The 18,112-nt window shown below is 44.5% G+C and overlaps 10 protein-coding genes across 10 annotated transcripts; 5 read left to right on the top strand and 5 right to left on the bottom strand.

The window, feature by feature from the left end:
* Positions 1-102: 102 nt before the first annotated feature.
* On the top strand, positions 103-3,762 carry RPB2 (LALA0S06e06062g1_1; the record flags this gene model as incomplete). Its single annotated transcript, XM_022771954.1, has 1 exon — positions 103-3,762. The coding sequence occupies one exon, from the start codon at positions 103-105 to the stop codon at positions 3,760-3,762; it is 3,660 nt and encodes a 1,219-aa protein (XP_022629106.1).
* A 253-nt stretch (positions 3,763-4,015) lies between these two features.
* On the bottom strand, positions 4,016-4,498 carry MRPL23 (LALA0S06e06084g1_1; the record flags this gene model as incomplete). The annotated part of the gene is made up of 1 exon (XM_022771956.1): positions 4,016-4,498. The coding sequence occupies one exon, from the start codon at positions 4,496-4,498 to the stop codon at positions 4,016-4,018; it is 483 nt and encodes a 160-aa protein (XP_022629107.1).
* Positions 4,499-4,855: 357 nt separating this feature from the next.
* On the top strand, positions 4,856-5,371 carry RPB7 (LALA0S06e06106g1_1; the record flags this gene model as incomplete). The annotated part of the gene is made up of 1 exon (XM_022771957.1): positions 4,856-5,371. One exon carries the CDS (start codon positions 4,856-4,858, stop codon positions 5,369-5,371), a length of 516 nt encoding a protein of 171 aa, XP_022629108.1.
* A 286-nt stretch (positions 5,372-5,657) lies between these two features.
* Positions 5,658-7,217, bottom strand: DIT1 (LALA0S06e06128g1_1; the record flags this gene model as incomplete). The annotated part of the gene is made up of 1 exon (XM_022771958.1): positions 5,658-7,217. One exon carries the CDS (start codon positions 7,215-7,217, stop codon positions 5,658-5,660), a length of 1,560 nt encoding a protein of 519 aa, XP_022629109.1.
* A 903-nt stretch (positions 7,218-8,120) lies between these two features.
* DIT2 (LALA0S06e06150g1_1) lies at positions 8,121-9,686 on the top strand (the record flags this gene model as incomplete). Its single annotated transcript, XM_022771959.1, has 1 exon — positions 8,121-9,686. The coding sequence occupies one exon, from the start codon at positions 8,121-8,123 to the stop codon at positions 9,684-9,686; it is 1,566 nt and encodes a 521-aa protein (XP_022629110.1).
* Positions 9,683-10,717, bottom strand: URH1 (LALA0S06e06172g1_1; the record flags this gene model as incomplete). The annotated part of the gene is made up of 1 exon (XM_022771960.1): positions 9,683-10,717. One exon carries the CDS (start codon positions 10,715-10,717, stop codon positions 9,683-9,685), a length of 1,035 nt encoding a protein of 344 aa, XP_022629111.1.
* A 1,059-nt stretch (positions 10,718-11,776) lies between these two features.
* Positions 11,777-13,243, top strand: LALA0_S06e06194g (LALA0S06e06194g1_1; the record flags this gene model as incomplete). Its single annotated transcript, XM_022771961.1, has 1 exon — positions 11,777-13,243. One exon carries the CDS (start codon positions 11,777-11,779, stop codon positions 13,241-13,243), a length of 1,467 nt encoding a protein of 488 aa, XP_022629112.1.
* A 468-nt stretch (positions 13,244-13,711) lies between these two features.
* HPT1 (LALA0S06e06216g1_1) lies at positions 13,712-14,350 on the bottom strand (the record flags this gene model as incomplete). Its single annotated transcript, XM_022771962.1, has 1 exon — positions 13,712-14,350. The coding sequence occupies one exon, from the start codon at positions 14,348-14,350 to the stop codon at positions 13,712-13,714; it is 639 nt and encodes a 212-aa protein (XP_022629113.1).
* Positions 14,351-14,700: 350 nt separating this feature from the next.
* On the bottom strand, positions 14,701-16,566 carry UTP5 (LALA0S06e06238g1_1; the record flags this gene model as incomplete). The annotated part of the gene is made up of 1 exon (XM_022771963.1): positions 14,701-16,566. One exon carries the CDS (start codon positions 16,564-16,566, stop codon positions 14,701-14,703), a length of 1,866 nt encoding a protein of 621 aa, XP_022629114.1.
* Positions 16,567-17,441: 875 nt separating this feature from the next.
* On the top strand, positions 17,442-17,945 carry NCB2 (LALA0S06e06260g1_1; the record flags this gene model as incomplete). The annotated part of the gene is made up of 1 exon (XM_022771964.1): positions 17,442-17,945. One exon carries the CDS (start codon positions 17,442-17,444, stop codon positions 17,943-17,945), a length of 504 nt encoding a protein of 167 aa, XP_022629115.1.
* Between the last annotated feature and the right edge of the window lie 167 nt (positions 17,946-18,112).

The raw sequence follows: 18,112 nt of genomic DNA on the forward strand, positions 1-18,112 counted from the left end.
TGTTGTTACTGGCATTGGGTTGGAAGATCGGTGGCATCTGCAGATCTAAGTGAACTTCCAAAGACTGCTGTATCCAATTGTGGGCCCCCCATATACATTACTATGTCCGAGGAATACTATGATGAAGATCCATACGCTTATGAAGATGATGAGTCCTCAATCACAGCGGAAGACTCTTGGACTGTGATCTCGGCCTTTTTCCGGGAAAAGGGTCTTGTATCGCAGCAGCTGGACTCTTTCAACCAGTTCATCAACTACACGATCCAAGACTCGATCATGGAAGACTCCACGTTGATTTTGGAGCAGGTTGCACAACACACAACAGAAACTGACAATATCAGCCGGAAATACGAAATCAGCTTTGGTAAAATCTATCTGGCCAAGCCGTCCATGACCGAATCGGACGGTGTGTCGCATGCCATGTATCCCCAAGAGGCCAGATTGCGAAATTTGACGTATGCGTCGGGTCTTTTCGTGGAAATCCGTAAACGTACTTACGAGGCCGTCGACGTCCCAGGCAGAGACTTGAAATATGAAGTCATCGACGAAGAAAGTGAGATGTCCGATGATAGCAAAATCTTTATCGGCAGAGTGCCCATCATGCTGCGGTCCAAATATTGTCTGCTGGATGAACTTACAGAAAGTGACCTTTATAAGCTCAAAGAATGTCCGTTTGACATGGGTGGTTATTTTATTATCAACGGGTCGGAAAAAGTGCTTATTGCCCAAGAAAGATCTGCTGGGAATATCGTCCAAGTTTTCAAAAAATCTGCACCTTCCCCGATTTCTCACATTGCAGAAATCAGATCTGCCCTGGAAAAGGGCTCCCGTTTTATCAGCACACTTCAGGTGAAGCTGTATGGTCGTGAAGGAAGCACAAACCGTACAATCAAGGCCACACTTCCCTACATCAAGCAAGATATACCAATCGTTATCATTTTCAGAGCGCTTGGCATCATTCCAGATGGTGAAATCTTAGAACATATCTGCTACGACGTCAACGACTGGCAGATGCTTGAGTTGCTCAAGCCATGTGTCGAAGAAGGTTTTGTTATTCAGGATAGAGAAACTGCACTGGATTTCATCGGTCGTCGTGGTACTGCGCTTGGTATCAAGAAAGAGAAAAGAATCCAGTATGCGAAAGACATTTTACAAAAAGAGTTCTTGCCCCACATCACGCAACTAGAGGGGTTCGAAAGTAGAAAGGCTTTTTTCTTAGGCTACATGATCAACAGGTTGCTGCTATGTGCCCTTGATCGTAAAGATCAAGACGATCGTGATCATTTTGGTAAGAAAAGATTAGATTTGGCTGGTCCATTACTAGCACAGCTTTTCAAAACTCTCTTCAGAAAATTGACAAGAGATATTCTGAGATTCATGCAGCGTTCCGTCGAAGAAGCTAAGGACTTCAACTTAAAGCTAGCCGTGAAAGCCACTACAATTACCGCTGGTTTGAAGTACGCTTTGGCCACTGGTAATTGGGGTGAACAAAAGAAGGCCATGACTTCCAGAGCCGGTGTGTCTCAGGTTTTGAATAGATACACGTATTCTTCGACCCTGTCGCATTTGAGAAGAACCAATACACCTATCGGGCGTGATGGTAAACTTGCAAAACCTCGTCAACTGCATAATACACATTGGGGACTTGTTTGTCCTGCTGAAACGCCCGAAGGTCAAGCTTGTGGACTGGTGAAGAACTTGTCACTCATGTCCTGCATATCGGTTGGTACTGATCCTGTGCCCATTATCACATTTTTGAATGAATGGGGTATGGAACCTTTGGAAGATTACGTTCCACATCAATCTCCTGATGCTACTAGGGTTTTTGTCAACGGTGTTTGGCACGGTATCCACAGAAATCCTGCTAAGCTTGTCGACACGATCAGAAAATTGAGAAGAAAAGGTGATGTCACTTCAGAAGTGTCGATTGTCAGAGACATTCGTGAGAAGGAGTTAAAAATATCCACCGATGCTGGTAGAGTGTACAGACCACTGTTTATTGTTGATGAAAATGAGGAAACGGGTTCTAAGGAACTCAAATTAAGAAAGGGACACGTCCGTAAATTAATGATGACCGAATATCAAGATATTGAAGGAGGTTTTGAAGAAGAAGATTTGAATTACACTTGGACCTCGCTACTTAACGAGGGCTTGGTAGAATATATTGATGCAGAGGAGGAAGAAACCATCTTGATAGCCATGCAACATGAAGATCTCGACCCAAACATTGGTCCAGTCGACCCTGAAGAGGAACTGGATCCTGCCAAGCGTATCAAGGCCATTCACCACTCTAATACCTTTACGCATTGTGAGATTCACCCCTCGATGATTCTTGGTGTTGCTGCATCTATTATTCCCTTCCCTGATCACAATCAATCTCCTCGTAACACTTATCAGTCCGCTATGGGTAAGCAGGCAATGGGTGTATTCCTCACGAACTATAGCGTCCGTATGGATACTATGGCCAATATCTTATATTATCCTCAAAAGCCATTAGGTACTACGCGTGCCATGGAGTATTTGAAGTTCAGAGAACTTCCAGCCGGTCAGAATGCCATTGTAGCCATTGCATGCTATTCAGGGTACAATCAGGAAGATTCGATGATTATGAACCAGTCATCAATCGACTCCGGCTTATTCAGATCGTTGTTTTTCAGATCTTACATGGATCAAGAAAAACGTATCGGCATGTCTATCACTGAATCTTTTGAGAAACCGCAACGTACAAACACTTTGCGCATGAAGCACGGAACATACGACAAGCTAGACGACGACGGTTTGATAGCGCCGGGTGTCAGAGTTTCCGGAGACGATATGATTATAGGCAAAACAACACCCATTCCTCCCGATGCAGAGGAGCTGGGTCAAAGAACAGCATTCCACTCCAAGCGTGATGCTTCGACACCTCTAAGAAGTACCGAAAACGGAATTGTCGATCAGGTACTGATTACAACTAATCAAGAGGGTTTGAAGTTTGTGAAAGTAAGAGTCAGAACTACCAAAGTACCACAAATAGGTGACAAGTTCGCTTCTCGTCACGGTCAAAAAGGTACTATTGGTATTACGTATCGCAGGGAGGATATGCCTTTCACTGCAGAAGGTGTGGTCCCCGATTTGATCATCAACCCACACGCCATTCCTTCTCGTATGACTGTTGCTCACTTGATTGAGTGTTTGCTGAGCAAAGTAGCCGCGCTGTCAGGTAATGAAGGTGATGCCTCGCCATTCACTGACATTACAGTTGACGGTATTTCCAGACTTCTACGTGAACATGGTTACCAGTCGCGTGGTTTTGAAGTCATGTACAATGGTCACACGGGTAAAAAACTAATGGCTCAAATATTCTTCGGTCCAACCTATTACCAGCGTCTGAGACATATGGTCGATGACAAAATCCATGCCAGAGCCCGTGGTCCTGTACAGGTCCTAACAAGACAGCCTGTGGAAGGTAGATCAAGAGATGGTGGTTTGAGATTCGGAGAAATGGAACGTGATTGTATGATTGCACATGGTGCTGCATCTTTCTTAAAGGAAAGACTGATGGAGGCTTCTGACGCTTTCAGAGTACACATTTGTGGTATTTGTGGACTAATGACAGTCATTGCGAAATTGAAACACAACCAATTTGAGTGTAGGGGCTGCAAGAACAAGATTGACATTTATCAAATTCACATCCCTTACGCAGCCAAGCTTCTATTCCAGGAGTTGATGGCCATGAACATTGCACCACGTCTCTACACAGATAGATCAAGAGACTTTTAAAGCGTGTGGACAAACGTGGAAGTGTAGAAGTTATCGAATGAAAAAAAAAAAGGTAGTCTTGTATTATAATATGAATTTTTTCGTAAAATCTATGGAGAAGTGGAGCTTCGTCCTTGAGTAGCGGACGGGGTTGTATCAGGACTCCCTTCTTTTCTTCTCAGTGCAAAATGGCTGATATTGGCCTTGTTTATGCGTACTATTTACAAATTAGAATCAATTGATGACTACCTGTTCTACTACCCAGCTCCAATAGCTAGTTAGATTCCAAAAGCTTAAGCTTTTTCTCGATCTTGGGCCGTTGGTCGACATAAGCTGCGATGTTGGAACTATATGGATTCTCACTACCGCTGAACACCTTCAACCTCTCCAAACGAGGTTTGCGAAGTTTATTCTTGGGAAGCATACCGCTGACTGCTTTTCTTAATATTTCACCGTGACCTTTGTTTTCCACCATTTTTCTCATCGTTATAAGCTTGAGATGGCCAGGTTTTTGAGAATGAGACCAGTACTTCTTCTGATCAAATTTTTGACCCGAGACACGCAAAAACTGGCAGTTTGTAACCACCACGTAGTCTCCACAATCTTGTGTTGGATGATACACCGGCTTGTGTTTCCCAATCAACGTTAATGCTATGGAACTCGCCAATCTACCCAACGTTCTTTTCTCCTGGGCAACGTCGACGTGATGCCAAAGACGCGCAAAAGCCAGCCCCGTATGTCCCAGCTTCTGTGACATATTGATTTGATTGTCCCAGTGCTTTAAGTATGGACAGAAGAATTGTTTCAACACTAGATCGTCTGTGCTTTTTAACTTCAAATCGAATGGATTTCATACAATTTTCCCGGTTATTGATTTTTCAGATTTTTATGCTTCTGTACGAAGGGCCAATTTGGAAAAGTTAGCCATATTTTGGCCAATACTCAAGTCACGTAGAAAAGATTGAATGCTGATTTCAAGACGAGAAAGAGCACAGAAAGCCGTCAAAAGCTCGCGTGTCGTATCAATCGAATACAAGCTACTTGCTCAAGGCAGTTTAAGTGATTGAAGGCTTTTTTCAGACACTTTTAGAAACTTTTTAGCTGAAGTATAAGGATGTTTTTCTTCAAAGACCTTTCGCTCAACATCACACTGCATCCCTCCTTTTTTGGTCCGCAAATGAAACAGTACTTGCGTACCAAACTGCTGCAAGAGGTAGAGGGTACGTGTACAGGTAAATTTGGATACATTTTGTGCGTTTTGGACTGCGAAAACGTTGAAATCGAAAGAGGAAGAATTTTGCCAGGTGATGGTTCTGCGGAATTCACAGTCAAATACCGTGCGGTCGTGTGGAAACCATTCAAAGGCGAAGTAGTAGATGGCGTTGTGTCGAGCTGTACTAATCTGGGATTCGAAGTAGACGTGGGGCCCCTTTCGGTTTTTGTATCGCCCTTTTTAATGCCGGAAGACTTAGCATACAACAGCGGGTCAAATCCTCCGTCATACCAGAGTTCAGAGCAAATTATCACCAAGGGCTCGAGGGTAAGATTGAAGGTGGTTGGTGCCAGAAGTGAGGTAAATTCGATCTATGCTATTGGAAGTATCAAAGAAGATTATCTGGGTGTTATATGAGACTCGACAAAAGTTCAGAGCGTCCACACTGTATCATTATCACATGAAAAGAAAAGGATAGGACTGCTGTATGTGCCGGAAGGATCTTTGGCGGCGCCGCTATCACGAAATCTACGTGTATATTATTAACCGTATACTAAACAGGGACGGGGGCATAAATTATTTGCTAACGAACTGAAAAGGCTCCATCTGTGTTGATCAGATAGCTTACAGCCATAGGAAAGGAATTAATAGATTAGAAAAACATTCCAGTCGGAGCCATTTCCTGCATTTCCATACGGAAAAGTTACATTTGTTTCTGTAAGCGCAAGCTTTTTGTGATGACGAAATGGCCTCCGACGTCCTTTTCATCACCTCCATCCTCCCATTGGCCATCATAATGGCCGCTGGTTATTGCATCTATGGCGACCTTAGATTTAGCCAAATAATAGACATCGTGCAGCTTGATCACGCAATTATGCCAAGGAGTCGGGATATGCAGCAAATCTTCGAAAGATGGCTCGTCTTGGGCATCTAAGGATTTGACAATTTTACATTGGTGCTTCGAAATGATTTTTACTCCAAATTTGGGACCTGAGTTCGTGTGCGCATGGATAGAGAATCGCAAGTGGTGTGGAAACAGTAATTCGACCAGATTTGAATAGGCATCGTTGCGTTTTATCATCTCAAATGCCACTTTGGAAACAACTTTCTTGAAACCCTTTTTCGAAGATTCTTTGAAGTGGCTCAAGTGGGAAAGGTCGTCCATCATAAATTTCGAAAAACCTCTGAATAGGTGTAATCTCGGGTGGCCGGGAATTAAGATTTGCTGTCTTAACGTTCCATCATCAGTGTCAAATCCTTTCATGAGGATTCGTCTCGAAAGCTCCGAAACCTCACATATTTTAGACCCAGTGTAATGAGGCAAATCGATCTCGCTAACCATAGACTCATCAAAGTTTGTCATGGTCGCATCACTAAGAAACAGTTCTTTCAAACCAACGAAACCAATAGCATCGACTCCCGGAATAGCCAGCCTTTTGTAGAGCTCATGAAGCTCCGCCGTGTAATTGTCAACAACGTCATCGTCCACGCCAATACAATCGCTGAATACATGACCGTCACTTACAATCCAAATCTTCATACCCGGTGGGTAAAAGCTCTGAACTTCTCGGGTGGCCGCAATAAGCCGTCTCAAGGCTAATTCCTCGCCTTTATCTGGTATCGCACCATGAACTTTATTAACGTTAGAAGACTTACAAGGGAAGGCTGGTAAGATACATTCAATCGTCAAATATCGATCGGTGAAATACTTAACCCTTTCCAGAAAATGCTCGCGTCCTCCTGATTCCCATTCGTCTTTCAATGTAGTATTTTTCAAATTGTCCGCGAAATAACTCGTGAATAACTCATCATAGGGCTTTTCGTTCAATCTAAAATGCTTTTCATCGGAATCTAAGCGAGCTTGTTCAAGTATATGACCGATTAGCCAGTCATTGAACTGATTTTCGTTCTCTAAGGTTGTTATGATGCCGCGAATTTGGCTCTCACCTGCTTGGTGAAATTCAGTGACTTTGATAGGAGAGTTTACAAGATTAGTGAAGCTTTCAATCTTAGCATTATCGATAATTCGCTCCGTCAATCCAGCTGGTCCGACCTCGAGAACTTTAGCCTCCTTCAAAAATTTGATGAAATCATTCCATTTCTCGGAAAACCTGGAGTTTTGCTTGTCCCTTATCGAGTTGAGCTCAAAAGAGTCTGGTTTTCTTGTGTAAATGCAAAGAACTTTGCTAAAGGTTGACAAGTCCTTGGTACCTTGTTTTACGTCAATGCAATTGCGCAGACTTTCATCGCTAGACTGCAACATCGCGGAAGGAATAGACTGGGTTCATGAGATGAAAATGCAGGACATCATCTAGAGTTGTTACACGAGGACAGGCTCTTTAAATAAGTTCTGCAAATTCATATGGCTGGGTTTCACTCCCGACAGACGTTCGTAAACCTTTTGCCTCTCCTTTTTTTGGGCGTGTACCAATGTCCAGCCGTCGGGATAAAACTTGGAAACTGCATATCACACATGGTACCACAAATTGGATGTATCCTCGCCTTTGCTACCTCCATCAAAGATTGTGTCTCCTCGGAATGGCTACCGTAACCGCTCATCTCGTGCATATGCGCCTGCCTATAGACTAAATTGGGAAGTCATTGCGTGCTCTCCGAAATTGCAGGTCTGGACAATTCGCAAAGACATCAACTGTCTCATTCTTCACTTGGGACTGGACTTATTAGCTGGGAGGTATTCCACTGTAGCCATGTCCAGAGTTATTTTTGACCTGCGTTGAAGAATGGTGACTTTGTTATAGCGCAGCATGTCACGAACTGAACAGGTCTAAAAAAAGATAAATTGAGGTGAAACTTTGTGTATGTTTCTTGTTGCCCATTGAACAATTCTCTTTTGGCTCGGCAAATCCGTGAGGTTCCAGAACATTAGTGAAACTTTGTCAAGGCTACCTTCCAAACTTCCAGCTCCTGCGGCTGTAATTGTCGCGACCATGGTAGAGCAATCAATTCGCGTACCAGGTGCGAACTGTCACCAGTTTAGCCTTCCCAGTAACAATATTGGCAAAGACCATGTACGAAAAAGTTTCGACAAGGGGGTTAGGATCAATGTCTCCACTTCGCTGGTGTGAGAGACACTTTATAAAATCGAGCATACGTGCGTAATAGCGTCTAATCTTGAGGAACACGAAGGCTGTGACAATTTACTGATATGGGGTTGAGTGCATTTTGCCTTGTACTGGGCGTGATAATACTAGTGGTGATATTCAAGGTCGCGTTTCCTCCGTGGGACTATCCCAGAAACATCCCCACTATTCCCTTCTATGTTACACTGTTGCCTTCAATTTTTGATTTTGACCAGGAAGATATTTTCGAACTTTATCTTCGCAAACCGCTCGAAGAGTATGGTGCAGTCAAACTCTTTTTTGGATCGCGGTGGAACATCGTTGTTTCTCGCCCTGAACTTATGGCACAAGTTTTCAAAGATGAAGATACTTTTGCAAAAAGTGGTAACCATATAAAGATTCCATATGGTGTCATATCAGCATATACCGGCGAAAACGTCATTTCTGCTCATGGTGCGATTTGGAAATGCTTTCGAAAGGCAATCACACCAGGACTTCAATTCTTTGATCAAAGGCCTCTGGTCAAAAATGCTTCCATTTTTTGTGGACTAATTGAGCGGCAACTGAGAAAAGATGAAAGGAAGATGTCAGAATTGGGAGACAACAACGGTGACAAATTGAGTTTTGCTGGCAGTGAAGTTGTGATGCCGGAGCTTATTCAACGACTGAGTCTCGCAAATATTTCTGAAGTTGCGCTCGGGATAGACATCGGGACATTAACGAGAGAAAACTCACAACTTCATGTTAAGCTAAAAAACGTGAAGAGCAACATTTTCAAACCACTGTACTTGAATTTTCCTATGTTAGATCTTCTGCCAATTCCTTCGCGGCAGCGAGCGAGAGATTATGTTGAGGATTTCAGAAGATGCTTGATCAAAGCTGTTCGAGATAGCATGATTGACAATTATACTTTTGAACAGACAAAATTTGCATCTTCGGATTTGATTCGTAGTTTCAATCGCGGTGAGATTACCGAGAAGCAACTTATCGACAACCTAGTCATCATTGTTGTTGCCGGCCACGAAAACCCGCAATTACTTTTGACTACATGTTTTTATATGTTTGCGAAAGAAGAAAAATGGCAGGAGTTGGTTCGAGCTGAAGTGCAAGGATGCGGACAACAAAATCTCGACGAGCTGCCTCTGCTCAACAGCTTCATTTTTGAATGCATACGGCTTTATCCGCCTTTATCCCAAATCATCAACCGCTGCACCACCAAGAAGTGCATGCTAGGAAAAGATTTTCTCATACCTAAAGGAGCATATGTCGGCTACAATAACATCTCCACTGGTAGATATGTTGCTGCGTGGGGCGACACAGTGGATGACTTTTTGCCCGAACGCTGGGGTGATAGTATCACTGACGTTATGAGCGAATGGAGGCATAGGAAGAATACCTGTGCTATGAGTGCTTTTCATGGTGGCAGGCGTGCCTGTTTGGGAGAAAAGCTGGCATTGATGGAAGTACGTATAACCATGGCGGCTGTGCTTCGGAACTTTGAGTGGAGCTTGTCGCCAAACTGGGTTGACAAAGTCACGCCTGCAGGGCCATTGTGTCCGGCTGGCCTGAAATTATGTTTTTCTAAAATCGAAAAGGTTGACCCAAACACGCAAGTCCATGATAGATTATATATGGGTTTGAAATTGTCCTAGATTGTGGCATTCTTTGCGGCCAATCCAAGTGCTAGATCGACTTGATGCCAGAAAAAAGACATGTTGAGGTTAAACCCCACGATGGATCCCATATTGTTCTCTTTAGGATACTCTTTTAGCACCCTAGTTTGGCCCAGGTTAGGGCTGTTTTCCTGTTCTACAGCCTGTAGTTGTAAGCGTTTGTACTCAAAATCTATAGTTTCAGGTTTTTCAAGTCCGTAAAATTCCAGTAGTGGTATCAACGCTAAAGGATCGTGTACTGGAGGACCATCTTCAAAACCTTGAGCATGTTCGTAGCTGCGCCCGAAAAAGACAAAAAGCTCGTAAAACAGTCTTCTGAGGTTGGACGTCCCATCTGCAAGAACCATGAGCTCAATTTCTTTCGTAGCAATTGCCTTGTGGGTCAGATCCACTGGCACCAAGATAAACTTGGGGCTAAGTATTGTATCCTTTAGTATCGAATTAGCGGCGTGTGGGTCTATCCAGATGTTGAATTCTGCAGTTTCATTTTCGTTCCTATTTCCTTCATTGATGCCTCCACCCATAGCGGTTATGTATTTGACCAAGGGCTTGAGATGTGGTTTTTCCTGAAAAAGTGTGGCCACAGATGTCAATGAACCAGTAGACACGATGGAGATGGTTTCCGGGTATGCCAAAATTGCACTGGCCATTGCATCCAGGTAGCTTTGATTCGTACAAAGCTGAGCTTTAGGCACGGGAAGCAGTGACGTACCATCTAGACCGGAAGCGCCATGGATGTCTGGAGCATAGATAGCTTCACGAGACCATGGTTTTTGGGCCCCAGCATAGACCGGTATCTGGTTATGTTTGCCCATTGCAGTGAGTAGAGATAAAGCGTTATAGGCAGTCTTGTCCAGTGGAGCATTGCCGTAAGACGCACTGATGCCTAGCAAACGAAATTGCGGGAGGAAGCACGACAACAAGATAGCGACAGCGTCATCGTGGCCTGGATCACAATCCAGCCAGATTGGGATTTGAGAATAAGAAGAATCCTTCGAGTCTAGTGTCATACCTAGTTATTGTGATGGATTACGATACGAAAGGTTTACTTGGAGGTTTAAAGGTTGAGAACAAGGAGTTGAAAGAGAATTTGAAAGGATATGACGTGGTGATGTGCAGAGTCTATTTTCAATAAAATCATTGGGTGGGTCATTTTTCATATCTTGGCAGGTTTAATTAACTTTAAATGATGAGTCTCGAGAAGTCACCCAGAGGGTAGATAGCAGTATAGAGCGGGCGGAGGGTGTCAGAAGAGAAGTAGCGAGTTGGCTTGGGTCAAGTGAGGCAAGGCTAGGCGTGGAATTTTTTTGGTTTTGTTTCGGCTGTTGGGTATGTGGGAGAAGTAAAACTGAAACGAAAAAACACCGGACGACACATTCGTATACAGTGATGCGTTAAAAAGCGGAAAAGATTGTTTTGCAGAAGGACAATAGATTTGTGTAATACCGTTGCAGTGGTAGAACTAGTTCTATGTAAAGGGGTATTGTTGTCTTATAATTGTGTTCTTTGTTTGAGTGTCAGTCACGTGTCTCTAATCACTTCATACCAATCTGACACCCTTTACACCCCTACACCCCTACACCCACACACACACACGGGTCTCGCTCGCCGCTCAACCCCGTTTTCCGTCTAACGCCGCGATCCACCCCCGATTCCGCTTCCGCGTCCGTTTCCGATTATTAAGAACTACTCTACTGTAAACCCTAACCGACCGAAACTGTAGCTGCGTAGTGCGTGTCCCTTGCCTTTATTTTACTACACGTAGTCCCATTCTAGTGCCAAGACTCGCGCTGCCGCTTTTGTCGACGCACCAGCGGATGCGTAACCTTGGCCCTTACTAATAATGGCGTTGAAGTCAAGCAAATATAAAGTAACACACTAAATCTACTTCGAGGACTTACAATATTAGCCGTTAGTGGTAGAATTCAGAAACAAAGTCTAGCATAGGCCAAAAGACCCTTCTATCGCGTCAACATTTTAATACCCATTCAACACTACGTCTTGGTCGTGACTATCCTTCTGTTTCAATACACATACGTTTTCCCTCTCTTTCTCTCTCTTTCCCTACTATGTCTGAACAATCGATGTCTGAGTCGTCTTCGGAAAAACCCCAGCAAGATCCGGAGAATTTGGCGCCCGTAGATGGTAAGACACACAAAACGGACAATAATGCCGTGGATGTTCCTGATGGCGGATTTGGGTGGTTTGTGGTAGCGGCCTATTTCTGTTACAATTTCTCGCAATGGGGCGCCAACGCTGGTTATGCGGTGTATTTGGCGGAGTACCTTTCCACCAATGAGTTTGCCAACTCCAGTGCTTTGGACTACGCGGCTATTGGCGGGCTAGCGTTCGGATCGGGCCTTTTCTTCGGTCCCGCAATCGCATGGCTTGTGCATCGCACGAAGGCCCAGATAGTTATTGCCATCGGACTTGTGCTACAGTGCGCGTCGCTGTTACTTGCCGCTTTCTCGGTGCGTTTGTGGGAGCTGTATCTGACGCAGGGCGTGATGATTTCGTTTGGACTGGCGTTTATCTGCATACCGAGCATTGCGCTGCTTCCACAGTGGTTCCGCAGACGCCGCAACGTTGCAATGGGGATCGGCGCCTCGGGCTCCGGGATGGGCGGTGTGGTGTTCAATCTCGGGATGCAGAAGATCATGCAAGAGCGGTCGGTCAAGTACGCGCTGATCACGCAGTGCGTAATCTGCACGTTCCTGAATGTGGTTGCCCTGGCGATGACGCGCACGCGCGTCAAAGAAATCCGCCAGGCCCAGATAGCCGCGCACCGCGCGCCAGGACCGTACCGCATGTTCGACATGCAGGTCATCAAAAGCGTGGGATACTGGCTGTTTGTGGTGTACGTGCTATGCACCATGCTTGGATACGTGGTGTTGCTGTATTCGCTCTCTGCATTCACGGTGTCTTTGGGATACTCGCGGTACCAGGGCGGCATAGTGTCATCGATGGTGAGTGTGGGCGCTTTTTTTGGACGTCCCGCTATGGGGCTCATTGCGGACGCATTTGGCCCTGTAACGACTAGCATCGTGGCACATTTGATTGTGACCATTTTCTCGTTGGCGATGTGGATCCCTTGTCAGAATTTCGCTACCGCGCTGGTGTTTGCCCTGATTGTAGGCCTGTTCATGGGCACTATTTGGTCCGTGATAGCGCCGATCGCTACGCGCGTTGTGGGGTTGCACAAGCTGGGCGTTTGTCTAGGCATGATCTGGATCTATCTGAGCGCCGGGGGAATCACGGCGCCGATCATCGGACTGGAGTTGCGGGTGCCCGCAGACAAAATCGCAGACTTGTCCTCGGGACTCAATGGCTACTATAAGACCGCGGTTTTCGCCGGTATGATGTACTTCGGATCCGTGCTCGCATTGTGGTTTCTGCGGGGCCTTTTGGCCGCAAGGGACGAAGTGGCCGTAGCCGCCGAGACCGGGTTCGACGACGGCGAATTGCATTTGAAGGTGACCCCGGGCGAATGGGCCAAAGGCCTGTTCAAAGTGCGGGGTTTACCACGTCGCATTTGAAGTGACACAAAACTTGATGGAAATAAAGTATAAAAGGCGACAAGTTTGTGTGGTTGTGTAGACAGACGTGTTTATGAAAGTTCTAATGCAAGATCGATAGATAGAAAGATAGATATTTGAGATGTAGAGTCACGCTAATGTAGTCACGTAATCTGGTGGCAATGCATTCATTATCTGTGTTATAAAATCTCATCACCACTCTTCGTTCACACCACCACATCATCCATTATGCAACAGTAACTTGACTTCTCAATTCATCAATACGTCTAGAAATCGTCTTTTACGCGAGACTCTAGCTACTACGTAACGCACCCATTCTAATTCATCACAGCGGATGCATACACAATTATTCACCTGAAGAATATGTTATCTTTAAATTACCAACAAACTACACGTTCAACGAAACAATCACTACTCCAATTGGGCTCTCATTGTCTGTTTAACCATGCAACTCTCTTGAAATCCCAGCTAATCCAAAAACACATCGTTGTCCTGCTCCATGGCGTTGCGTGTATGGGTAACAATGTCCGTGGACTCCCATGGATACGCATACCATTTGTCAGGAACTTTACGGGCTGCAATGTAACGCAGCTCGTTGTCGAGTATATCTGCAGGCAAGTCTGCCTTCTTGGGCTTTAGCTTGTCGTGGAGCACAAATATACCAAAAGTGGTCTTCAGCTCCGGATGCTGTTCCAAATCGACGCCCTTGGCACGAGCCTGGTCAGCTGCATCTTTTTCCAATTCGCTTAAGGCATAGTGCAGCGTTGTACGTGTATCGTCCACTTCGTCCACAATCAAAACGTTTTTACCAACCAAGTCCAGCTTGCACTGTTCGTAATCGATCCACTGAGTTCTTTGCACGTTCACGCCAGGTTTTTCCTCGGTGGACCCAACAGATTGCAAATCCTCGTACAGCGATAAAATAATGGCAAAAATACGCACTGTGGGAACATTAGGCTCCTTTAAAAACGTACGCAAAATTCTGGCTGGGATAAAACCACCACCGCCAATTGCAATGATCAAATCAGGCTTGAATTGCTTGATTTTTGTCGATGCTTCTTGGCATAACTGATGGACGTTATTATAACTGATATACTGCTTATCCATTATTGATCGGTGAGCTCCGGGAACAAACTATTTGGGTCAAACTTAACTACTCGTTAGGAGACAGAAATTTGATGGAGATTCTGTCCATCTCGAGCCCATTCCTATCCCTCTTTCTTCCAAAACCCATGTTATCATTTTTTGATGGATTTAAATAGTCTTGGGTTTTTAAGATTAATCGATTACGAAAAGTTAATCTAAACGGGGCACCCGGCCGGAGGTACCGGTGGAGAGTCAGTTTTCAATGATTAGATGCTTTATATACTAATTATGATAATAATACTAATATAATACTGTAATGCTTTGGAAAATACAACGATGCAGTAGGGAAAGATACCGGGATATCTATAAAGTCATTCGACTTCGACGTCACTGTATCCTTCGTCGAGTTCCGGCTTGAGGCTTGTATCGTTAATGAAATCTTGTTCTTCGGACTGGACCGGTAGTGGCGATACAGAGCCTGCGTCTTCTTCTTCAACGTCACTGTCGTAATCCATTTCTCCATCTTCTATCAGACCCGCATCGTCAAGTTCTTCGTTGTATTCCACCTCATTTTCGTCATCTGATTCCTGGGCCTTGCCCTCACGGCTTTCGTACTCCTCACTAGAAATAGCGTTGCGAGCACGGTAAGCGTCAAGCTGGTTCAGGGAAAACTCCAGACGGGACTCTAAAGCTTGCAAGCGAGGCAGTAGTTCCGCTCGCTTCCGTAGTGTTGAGTGCAAAGAGGCCAGACTTGAAGTCAAATTTGGCATCCGGGCCAAATATCCACCATGAATGATCAAACACCATTTAACCCACACGTTCAACGGACCTTGTCGATTGCTTTGTCTGGCGATACGCTCAGCAAGCCGTTCCAGCAAAAGCACCGCCAACGACGGTTGCAAGCGACCAATGGTTCCTTTGATGATTTTCTCGTCACGGTTATTCAGCACCGTCTCTAAGAGAGAGTGATCATGAGATTTAAGAGCTTGAGAAAGAACTACTGTGAGTGTACCTGTGGTGGCACGTTTTTTCGATTTTTTAGAATCAAAACGGTCTGGTCCTATGGACGACTGTGCCAATTTCTCGGCAAGAGACTCTTCAAAATCATCTCCACTTCTTTCTAGCTCAGAAATAGCTTCTTTGACGTGCTTAAAATTGTCACCGGAGGTGACAGTTGCATTGCCCTCGACATACGATTTGGGTGCAGCTTGATCATGGCCATGTAGAGATTTATGCACATTTTTAGATCCAGCAGAAGGACGTTCTTTTGTTATTAAGCTTGAAGTGGGCAATTCACGCCATTGCTTTTGATCACTGTAAGGAACGGTGGCATTTTCGAGCCACGCAAAATTGATAATGTCTGCGCTTATAGAAACGTTCACCACTGCCACAACTTCTTCATTGGTGGGTCTCTGTATTTTCAAGCGATGTGCCGATTGCTTCGAAACCACCCTGCGTCTTTTATTGCTGGTGGTAACGAGTGGATCGGGGAAAATTTCCACAGAACCATCTTCTAATGCCACTGCTACGACCAAATCTTTGAAATGGGCCACCTGGGTTACGTCTGCCTGTGATACCAAAACGGAGCTGGTACCACCGTTTGCAAGATCGTAAAGGTTCAGAAATCTGTCATTTGATGCACTGGTTAAAAACGTACTGGGGTTGACCATTTTGATATTTGTGACAGCTGTTATATGGCCTGGATATGTTCTTTCCACGGTGTGAGTGTGGACTTGCACTAGAGAAACGGAATGAGATGCCACAAGAATATGATCAGCGTCCACAATGCATAATTTTTGTAGATTATCGCAGCCGTCGACTTTAAATTTCTTCTCCATTGTAAAATCGGTCAATCTGAACTTATATATCGTGTCGCCACGATCACAGCACCACGCGATGTCGCCTTGAATTTTGAAATCTTGAATTGCATCGATGCTGCCAGTTGACAATTTGTAGATAATTTGGTTCGCGGCAGGCGCATATATCCAGATTTCGCCCGAATTTAGACCAATGGCGACCATTTGAGAGTCGCCGGAAGTTAGCGTGACCCACTCCAAACACGTTGCTCGCAAATTCGATTCTTCCAAATATAGAAAATTCTCATTCACCAGACCATCACTTTTGGCAGTTCTTATAGGTTCTACCGAGACTCGTTGTTTGTCCAAAGCTACCGTGACGTAGGCCAGAAACTGACCGCTCGGATCATATCGAGACAGTACAACTGGAGAGCTAGCCATGATCGGAGGTCTTTCCTTGTGAAGAACAGGTTGTACAGATTGAAATCTAGCTCATCGCATGATTCTAGAGATATATAGACGCCTTTTAAAATTTTATACCCACGACTGAAAAAAGTTCGTGTGACGCGATACCAATGTTCAAAAAGTAAACTAAACAAGCGAAGTGGCAAAAACCGGGGAGATTGACTGGTAGAAAGGGGTGCAGGGGCTGGGTAAAAACTAGTTTCAAGATACTCACTGAAATCAAAACGATCTTGTTTTTGATTTGTCGGTGTACTTTGCTGCTCACGTGATATCTTGACGTTTTTAATTTTCCATGAAATTGCGCCACGAAATAAAAAAGTGATCAGTCACGTGCTTACAACTTTGAAACGACGCTAAATAATAAAATGATCAGATTTAGCTAGTCACATGACTATGTCATGAAAATGCAAAGTGATATTGCTAGTTTACCTCAATACTTCGTTTTAAGATTTCATATAAGTCCCCAGTGCGAGGTTATAATTGGAAGGATTAAAATACGTTTTGCGATTCATACAAGCATGGTTGCAGTTCTCATTTATTCTTCTTCTTGTTTTCTTCCCATGTGACAGTCGCGTTTTCACTATCATTCTTTTTTTCTCTATATATATTGTCAATTTTACTATGGGAAAAATCCATATATAAACCTAGCCAGCATGGAGGCATCGCCATGAACTTTGTTTAAATGGAGCCCTGAATAATTTTAAGGACTGATTCCCCATAAAATGGGAATTAACACCAAATTCAGATCCCAATTTGTACGAGTATCAGCAAGCTTGTATTAACCAAGATCCCCCAAGCGGTTTTCCCTCATCCATATTGTACTTTCACTTTGTCATATTTATCGTGGAATCATGGGCGAGCAGGAAGACATATCGTTGCCCAAGGCAACCGTGCAAAAGATAATATCAGAAGCATTGGAAAGTGACCTTACGTTTAGTAAAGAGGCCAGAGAAATAATCATCGAGTCCGGAATCGAGTTCATCATGATCCTGTCATCGATGGCTTCCGAGATGGCCGATAAAGAAGCTAAAAAGACAATTGCACCAGACCACGTGATCAAGGCCCTAGAAGAGCTGGAGTACCATGAATTCATACCATATCTAGAGCAGATATTGGTGGAGCACCGAGAAACACAACGCATCAAAGAACGTAGGGATGCCAAGTTCAAAAAATCAGGTCTCTCCGAAGAGGAGCTACTTCGACAACAAGAAGAGCTTTTCCGGCAATCTCGCACACGTTTCCAGCAAACTTCTACCACAGGCGGGCCGGACGGGGAACTGGAGCCAGAAAACGAATTGGGCGAAGACGCAGCAAGTGAGGTGTCTCCTCCAGGGTCTGTAAAGGCCGAAGAATAGGTTTGCGTTTAATCAAAAACTGAAAAACTCAAAAACTTAAAAGTCAAAATCAAGACTATCGCCGCGCCTCAAATGTATTACTAGTTGTCTCAATGATATTGGTCTTTCACTTCAAGGCACCAAAAAAATGGGGGCTACGGCACTTGGGGGTTTTTTCATCTTTTTTT

The sequence above is a fragment of the Lachancea lanzarotensis genome, scaffold LALA0S06 (genome assembly GCF_000938715.1).
Source record: "Lachancea lanzarotensis genome assembly LALA0, scaffold LALA0S06, whole genome shotgun sequence".
NCBI classification, from domain to species: domain Eukaryota; kingdom Fungi; phylum Ascomycota; class Saccharomycetes; order Saccharomycetales; family Saccharomycetaceae; genus Lachancea; species Lachancea lanzarotensis.